The 9,642-nt window shown below is 38.7% G+C and overlaps 1 protein-coding gene across 1 annotated transcript; it reads right to left on the bottom strand.

The window, feature by feature from the left end:
• Window positions 1-4,765: 4,765 nt before the first annotated feature.
• Window positions 4,766-6,698, bottom strand: LOC308686712 (uncharacterized protein; the record flags this gene model as incomplete). Its single annotated transcript, XM_081395150.1, has 4 exons — window positions 4,766-4,933; window positions 5,027-5,067; window positions 6,273-6,347; window positions 6,668-6,698. The coding sequence occupies 4 exons, from the start codon at window positions 6,696-6,698 to the stop codon at window positions 4,766-4,768; spliced, it is 315 nt and encodes a 104-aa protein (XP_081251276.1).
• Window positions 6,699-9,642: the final 2,944 nt, after the last annotated feature.

The following is a 9,642-nucleotide window of genomic DNA, read 5'->3' as shown; positions in this document are numbered from 1 at the left end:
TCATCTGAGTTTTTTTTTTCAGACACACAATACAGAAATCTCTCTTCTCAGGGAGACATTCGAAAATACTACCAGGTTTCTACTGATACAAAGCTTAAAGGAGAACTCCGGTCAATTTTAACATTGAGCTCATTTTTTTGTAAATTTGGTGTGCTGTCAATACAGAGAACAACGACAAAAATCGGTGTTGCCTACACCATGTTATCCTCTTTTTAAAATTTGCACCCTGTTGACTTCAATGGGGCAAGTTTTAAACCTGCTTTTAGCCTCTTAACATCCTTGATGTGTCATTACAAGTGCACAGCTAATGTGAGTGATTCCTTCAGAGTGATCACGGGTGAATCTGACTGCAGTAGATGTGAAAGATATGGATAAAAATGATGTTTATTCAGCCAGCGCACATACCTGTATTTTCTTCCTGTTTTCGGTCGAAGTCCATAGTAATCGATTGTCGAGTTCACGCGCGTGATCATAGGTAACTAAACCTATGCGTGTGAACTCGACAATCGATTACTATGGACTTCGACCGAAAACAGGATGTAAATACAGGAATGTGCGCTGGCTGAAATAACATCATTTTTATTAATATCTTTCACATCTACTGCAGTCAGATTCACCCGTGATCACTTAAAATTGACCGGAGTTCTCCTTTAATGCCCTTTAATTGCTGCGCGTCTCAGTCTAAACAACAAGACGTAGTGACGTTTCATTACTAAATGAATATTTTTGATCCAATCGGTAAATTGAATGAATTGAATCAATGAAGTCACCTGTAAAGTTCCCAAATGAATCAGTGGAGTTTTTAACAAATCGGCTGAGTGACCCACTCATAAATAGGCTACAGTAATTTGTTTTGTTCCTGAATGATTCCATGTTTTTGATCAAATCGGTTGAATGATTGACTGAATCACTCATAAAAAACACCTGTTTCCTTCCTGAATGATTCAGAGTTCTTTTTTATGAATCAGTTGTGTGAACTACCCAGTGACTCATTCATACAGTAATTCATATAGTTCCTGTATGATTCCCTGTTTTTGGACTAATAAGTGGAATTATTCACTGAATCACTTATAAATACAACAACAAGTGTTTCGTTCCTGAATGATTATAGATCCTGTATGATTCCCTTGTTTTTGAACAAATCAGTGGAATGATTCAAGGAATCACATAAAAACAACCCGTTCCTAAATGATTCAGAGTTTTTTTTTTATGAATCGGTTGAGTGAGCGACCCAGTGACTCACTTATAAATACTTTATTTGTTTAGTACCTGAATGATTCCATGTTTTTTCAATGAATCGACTAGCAAACAAAGACAGATGCTTTTTTATTCCTGAAAGAAGTAGTGTGTTTGAAGGAATTGATTGAATGGATGGATGATTTAGGGTGGCATGGTGGCTCAGTGGGTAGCACTGTTGCCTCACAGCAGAAGGTCCTCGCTTTGAGCCCTGGCTGAGCTGTGTGGAATTTGCATGTTCTCCCTATTTTCTCTGGGTGCTCCGGTTTCCCCCACAGTCCAAAGTGTGTGAGTCTCAGTGTTGGGTTGCGTCAGAAAGGGCATACGGTGTAAAAAGCTGTGTGGATAACACTGCTGGGGCGACCCCTGACGGGACGACTGTAGTAACTGTGCAACTTTCAGAAAGAGTCACTGAAAAATAACCACCACCTGTCTGACATCATTATCTATACATTGTCTGTCTCCTCTCAGGCTCACGGACACACCGCCCTACACATGGCCGCAGGGCTGCACGGAAGCCCCTATCAGGAGGAACTGATCCGGCTTCTGCTGAGTCGTGGTGCTGATCCCAGCATCCGCAACCTGGAGAACGACCAGCCCGCTCACTTACTGCAGAGCGGAGACAAAGGAGAGAAAGTGAGAGGCTTTTATTTAATAACAACCGGTCTGCAAGGAATCATGTGTACAGTGCAGTGCAAACCATAAAAAACATTCTCTTGTACAGTTTGATCGTGGCTCCGTTGTTTTGTAACGTCATGGAATGAGAAGAACAGAAAACACACTAGCTGACTCCATTTTCCTCTCGCTCTTTCTCTCCCTCAGCTCAAGCTCATCTTGAAGAAGAAAAGTGCTTCCTCTAGGCGGCGTTTTACATCCTTACAGGACCAAGAGTGACTAGGACTGATCAGTCCCAGCGTTCCCCACCTTCTCCAATAGAGGTCTAGAGCAAATAACAGTACGCACATGAAACATCAGTCTCGATTAACTGTTCACCATCAAGATGTAGATAAGAACAATTATGGATTGAATGGACTTTTGTCAAATAATTTATACCAAAAAGAGCTTTTAAAATGAACCCAAACACAGTCGTCCTAGACTGGAATGAATCTAGATCATCTCTTGAGAGGGATGGGTTTATCTTCAGTATCCTTTTATGAGGATTTTCACCTATTGCATCATTTTAGCATGACAGTATATCTTTTTTTTTGAAGGATCATTCATCGATTCTGTACCATAAAGCTGCTTCCCAGTTTATTTAAATGCTGAACATCAGCATTTTACTATGTTCCTGAATAGAGATTTCAATGAAATCATCAGGATGACTGTCAGTGTACCAGTCAAGTTTCCACCTTCAATTATAAACCATATTGGTTTGCTTACATGAACTTTTTAAACCACTGTATCAGTGGGATATTTTTGTTTGTTTTCAGAAGTATTTATATGGCTTTTGGTTAGTGTGTGTTGCATATTATTCTCAGTGCTCTTGTTCATGTTACTTTCACTCAGGGGGAAAGGTCAGTTATTTATTTCATTGTTTGATGTGAATGACAGCAGTTCTCTGTGTAATGCACTTTTCTCAGCAGCACACTTGATGTCATAGTTGTGCTTACAGGAGATGTGTCACCCGACCATGAATGTTGAATGCGTTATTTTCATGAGTCATATACGAGGGGGTGAAATGTCAGGGCGTTCCTGAGGTAGGAAGGTACAGTAGTTTTGTCTTCGAGACCTTTCAGAATCAAGTCACAATCATTAATATGATTTAACAATGTTAATTCAGTGGAATAGTAAGGAAGGGGTTTTGTATGTGGGGATCGTGTCCATCTTGTATCAAGATTTCAAAGGTTGGAGGTTGTTGTTGTTGTTGTTGTTGAGTCAGAGACATGCATGATTCACCATGATGTCCCTATGGAAATTCAAATGAGGGAAAACACACGCTAATGTCACTTTCTTGTAAAACAAAGAGAGGACTGGGGATTTATGAGAATTAGTTTGAAAACAAAGTGCAGTCATTTATGAAACTTTTCTCAATGTTTTAATAAATATCGCAAACACTTAATGAATGAAACCATCTGACAAAACCGAATTCTGTGAGAATATGAAGTAGCATTAAAATCTGCTTGATTGAATGTACAACGTTTTACAATATTGTTTATGAAGAGTGATATCATTATGATCAACTTATTCATGTATTTCTGCAAATTATTATTGTTTTATTAATGTGTTTGTGTGTTTTGCATTATGTCAACTGACCAAGCCAAACTAAGTAAAGCTAATCAAAGTAAAAACCAAGAATGAACCTCTATAACTCAGGATCTTTTTTTTGAGACAAATGTCTTTGGTATATGACTAATATTTGGATGAATAATAAAAAAGGCATTTTCATATAACCGTATCGAACTCATCATTATGACTGCTGCTTATACTCAATAATGTCACTGTAAAGCATTACACACACACACACAAAAAAACTTCTGCAGTAAAATGGCTTGTAATGAATTCATAAACATCCCGCCCAAAAAAAAAAAAAAAAAACATGGTGAGCGAACAGAAGCACAGTGATTCATTATTCTAAAAGTTATATGGATGCTTTTTATTTATTAGTACATGAGACATAAATACATTCAGTTGCAATTAAATCAGTTGCTTTTAGTAACACTTAGTTTAGGAGTAAAGTATTAATGTCTAAACTCTAAAGTGCTTTGTTTACTGGAAAACAGTATACAAATATTCATGCTGTGACAATGGACATAAGATCATGTTTAACGCCAAGGTAAGGTTCCACCAGCTGCTCGTGAGGTTTTACTTAAATGTTAAGTTATATTAGGGGTTTAGTAACCACTAGTTAGTTTGCAACTCTGTATTTGATTGTTGCACCATAAGTTCTTAATGCAAGACTTTCTTAGTGTCTATGCCCTCCATAAAGTAATGCGCAGTTGCATAATGATGTCTGACTTTACTGATCCAATAAACGGCCTTACAAGTTGTAAATGAAAAGATGTTGCATGTTTAGATTAACTAAGAAAACTATAAATGGATGGAATGGATCCAATAGTATAATTCATTATATAAATATGCAGGAACTAAAATAATAAATAAATATATAATACAAGACATAAATGCTAAAATTTTACAATTGTCTTACATTTTGTTGACACCTGCCATGCACAAATTACACAGGGCGACACAGGATTGTGCATAGTTCCATGCTGGAGAGCTGCTAGGAAGTCGTTTATTCTTTATTAAAATGTAAACGAGTGTTCAATTCAATTTCATTATATCTGTCTAAAGGATTGAAATCTATTAGATGAAACATCTGTCATTCAATTAGTCTGCTAATCATTAGTCATCTGCAAGTATTTCCAAAAAATGCCTTTAGATCTAGCCCTCATATAATAAATCAAACTTAAAGCAAATTGTTCATGCATAAGTCAAATAACTGCAATCATATGAGGTGCATCATGAATGGTATCATTAGCACTATATAAACACAAAACGACATAATGAAGCACAAGTTCTACTGAGAGACCTAAAAATACAGCCACAGATCAGCATTTAGGCTGAGGTTACAAAAAGAGGTCAAGCGGGTTCTACTCTCCTCCACATTCTTGTAAGCAACTTTGTGAGTCTGAGCATTTCCTCTCACTGTAATGAGTTGCCCTGTTGCACCATCCGCTTTACACCGTTTGAGGGGGAACTTTAAAGGAAAAAAAGGCGAAATCAATCAGGCGTTCAATAAATTCTGACGGTATTTTTGAGTAGAACATTAATTAATGTTGATGTACTGTACCTTCTGTCTTTGGTGGCTGAGGGCCTTCCACTGGACTAGATCTGTAATGGGAAAAAAAAAATCATACAATTTATGCCAATTAGCCACGCTGGTCCATCTAAGCAATCCATATTTAGCAAGCATGCTCATCCGCATTAATCAAATGTAAGTATTGTCGGTTGATTTGTGTGCAAGGGCCTGGCGATTCAGATCCTCTCAGGACGACATGCGGAGCATTTTATCAGTCTTGATACACACTGCCTACCCACACAAAGAGCACATAGTTCAGTTCTTAGTTTGGGAAGCACAAAAACAAACTTTCTGCTGCCTTATTTTAACCATAACTTCAGTGTTTATAAGCACGACAGGCGTACATGTGTTAAACGTGCTGTTGTTTGAATGAATAGACAGTGTAGGTGAGCTGAAAGAAGAAGCTGGTCAGTTCGAAAACCAATCGATTTAGAAACCAGGGGCTGCATTCAAACAGTAAAGGAGCTTTACAGAGAACACTCATGGCACCATCAATTCCATCTTTTTTCGTTCAAGACGTTTCCTCATCCTTTATACGGGCTCATTCCACATGCACAGTCAAGGCTGCACATTCATGTGAAAACCGCTTACTTGGATTTCGTACATTTGCACTTTTTACCTGTTGGGGCGAAAAACATTTAGAGATGGTGAAATATGTCATTGAAAGGGACTTTGATTGGGGTCAATTCAGTTTCAGTTCAGCCAGTTTGAAAGGAATGAATTCAGTCTCATTTAAAGGGATAGTTCACCCAAAAATGAAAATTCTGTCATCATTTACTCTCCCTCAAGTCGTTCCAAACCTGTATGATTTCCTTTCTTCTGCTAAACACAAAAGAAGATATTTTAAGACAGTTGGTAATTAAACAGTTGCTGGTCCCCATAGTTTTTTTTTTTTGTGTTCAGCAGAAGAAAGAAAGTCATACAGGTTTGGAACAACTTGAGAGAGAGTAAACGATGACAGAATTTTCATTTTTGGGTGAACTATCCCTTTAAATTAACCAAAATTGTTCATATTGCAGTACTCAGACAAATGATTTGGTGAATTGACTGTGTTCACTGCACTGATTGAAGTGAAATGGGATTGACTACAATCATTGTCAGGTGAATGCCACTCTTTCTGATCCTTCGTGACCAGAAAATATTTACAATCTAACATCACAGCCATTTACTATTACTTGCACTCATTCAGCACATCCTATATTACAAAATGCCTATGATTATTATGTTAGTGACTTACTCATAGCAATAAGAATTCCACCAACGAACATAATCACAGCTAGGATGACACCCGTGGTCCGCAACGTCTCGTAATCTGAGCTCAGAAATCAAGAGTGGTGACATACTCTGTTTTACTGACTTTCCCGCAGTTTCACAGACAAGGCTTAAGCTAGACTAACATGCATATTTGAGCTGTTTTAACTGGAAGCAACCTGCATTCATATCTGAAAATATGTCAGTGTCGTTGTTTTATCTCAAGATGCACACCAGTATTGTTTTTTTCTAAAGCATGTTTATAAAAGCTACTTAAATGCAACTAAGGCCTAATCCTGGCTTAATCTAAGCCCTGTCTGTGAAACCGGGCCTTTACGTTTTAAATAAATAAATAAGGCCATGCAATACTCATCTGCTTACCATAATGAAAGGCACTCTGGTCCAAATTCATGTATGATTCTGTAAATACATTTAAATATTTTTAACAACGCTGAAACAAAAGAAACATCGATAGGCTTAATATGGACCTAGCAGCAATGTGATGCCAGTGAAGACCTGGAGTGAAGTAAGGAAAACAATGCAGGGGACAGAGTTCAGCACCATGGACAGATGCTGGTTTATTTCATCTATAAATATGGCAATAGTAGACTGGACTGTCAGAGTCTATGAGCTCTAAAATAACGCTGAGACACATTCAGACTGCAATCGACTGAATTATTAATCACATAAACAGTGATTTCAATTAGCGTTTGAGCATGGACGAGGCACAATTCATGTTGCAAACTCAAGTGTTTTCAGCAGAAAGCGTCAGTAATTCGGGTGATTGATTATCTGCATAACGAGACTGCAAGCTCAGCGACAAGCCGGTTGGCTGTGCACGCGCTCTGAGAACCTGCAGTCTCCACAGGCGAGTGGACCTTCATCTAATGAGAATCAATAGAAAGCTGTTCAAACTGCCAATAGTCGGAGCTTTTATTACCTATAAGGAGAGGGAGAAAAAGCAACCCACAAACTAACATGTAATATAGACATATTTGTAATATCTTTGGAGTAAACAGGTTTTGTCTCGTGAACTGGCTCTATCGCAATGATGCGGTACTGAACTTAAGGGGTTTGCAACTGCTTAGTTGGCGATTTTCAGCACCCCATTCACTCTTAAAGGGATAGTCCACCCTTAATGAACATTTTTATCATTTACTCACCCTTATGTTATTCCACTCTTCATTCTCATTGTATAGCCTAGAGTGAATGAGACTGCCATTCTTCAACATTTTGTGTTCAAGGGAACAGTCATACGGGTTTGACTATTTTCATTTTTTTTTCGTGAATAATTGAATCCATCGTTCAATAACGGCGCTCTCAAAGAATGCATTGCTCTCATTTTAAATGTATTAAAATAGTTTTAAAACAATACCATAGAAGTAGCCTATCAGCAGTAGTACCCCAAAAAATGAATAAAATAAATCAAACTGCAATTCCCGAATATGCATAGGACAACTTCATATAGCCATACTCACAACGAACAGTCTCACTTATTTAACAGTGCACGTTCTAAAATGAGTTTGATTATTCATTATGCCACACCATGCAGTTTCATCTTTAAAAGCATACAAATGCAATAAATAGACAAACCTGTTGAAACTGCCATGACTGCAGTGCTCTTTCTAGACAAGGCTTCCTTGATCTTGCTACAGGCTGAAATTGAGCACAATGAATGAAGAGAGGAGAGCTTGGTGGAGCACTGCGTCGATGCTGGGCTTCGGGGGTTATACTTACGCCCCCTAGCGGTGCAGATCTGCCAGTGTTCCCTTTAATTCGGTAGGGGAAGCTCCCGGGTCTGGCGTTGGGTAGATAAAATGCATGCTGTCCAATGCGGTGGGGATCCTGAGCCAAACACCTCCCCCCCAACACCCCCCAGTGAATACATGCGACACACAGAACCCCACCTATGCAGCAACAGGACCGGGGTGTGCAGGAGGATAACCTCAGAAAGATTTGGGTGTGGATTGTGCGCCTCGGGCTGCATTTTGTACGCACTCAAACAAAAGCCAGTATTCAAATGATTATCAAGAATTCTTCAAAGCGCAACGCCGATAAAATCCTAGATTGAAAGGTTGTATATGCGCTTAAACCATTCATCTATCGAAAATAAACTCCGACCTCTTATTTCACGGTTGCTTATAAATGTGATTGAAATGCCGTTGTGTAAGAAAATTACAGCACAGTGTGATCTGCCAACACGAACACTGCAATAAATTAAAAATTAAAATTAATCTTTATAAATCTGCAATCAAGATTCCTTTTTGACTAGATATTAATTATTTTTTAACGTGTTCTCATGCATCTCTTCGGTTCATTGTTCGCCTTTTAGGAGTCCTCCCGTAAAATGCCATTTTTTTAGCATTTGTTGTCGTAGTAATCGGTTTGAGTCACAAGATGGCGCCAATGAGCTACCCCAAGTTGTGATTTGGGGAGAAAAGAAAAATTAATACGACACGCCGTCATAGACACGCCGTTATGTTGCTATGGGCAACATTCATTCTACAGAAATATCTACCCGCACAATGACCAATTAGAATTAAATATCAGAGAACCGTAGCCTGGCAAGCCAGACCTACATCAAGATGTTGGGTCTGGCAACTCTCCATAGACACGGCTCAATCCGAGGGGCGGGATAAACGGCTGTCTTTCAAATTCCCTCTGCACGCAATAGGACAGCGCTTCAACCAACCAGAGCGTTTTCCCAACATCGGAGCTAACGCTAGTTGATAGATTCAACTTTTGCCATATCTGGCCGGCAAAACTACGAACACATCTTCCTTTTTTTAAGAATGACTTAAGTGCCGTTCTTTGCTCTTTTCTCAAAGAAAAACCTAACTCCAAGTCCTCCAGAGTCGCGGCCAAAGCCGGTTCGAAAGACCGCTGTTCGTTAGCAGCAGCCATCATTCTTTGTTTTCAAGTAGCAGGTAACCGTCGCAACTCTGTCATCATTATGTTAAGCCCGCCCCGCCTACTCTATACGCGATGTGATTGGCCTGACCCAATTTAGGTTTTTGCAGCTCGAAAGTCAATGGAGAGTTGCTAGACTGCCCTGGCTAAATACATTTTGCTGCCGCTAGGGTGCGTCTAGATTTCTAGGCTAAGAGAACCTGTGTATAATTATTCAACATGCACAGATTTTTTTTTTTTTATTTTTTTTTTTTTTTTACAGAATCTAAATACTATTGCAAAATCATCTTCTACACAGCTAAAATATCAAACTGGTTGCACTAATATGACTAATAACAGGGTCAACTATTTATAACACACTGAATAGGAGAGACAGACCAGGGCAGATGCCAAGCACAAATGTTACATAAACGTTGCATCATTTTCTCAATGACACTTAAAAGAAA

Source organism: Scardinius erythrophthalmus, assembly GCF_964197995.2.
Source record: "Scardinius erythrophthalmus genome assembly, contig: HAP1_SCAFFOLD_681, whole genome shotgun sequence".
NCBI lineage: Eukaryota > Metazoa > Chordata > Actinopteri > Cypriniformes > Leuciscidae > Scardinius > Scardinius erythrophthalmus.
Note: the sequence above shows the minus strand (reverse complement) of the source record. Positions and strands in the feature narration are given on the sequence as shown.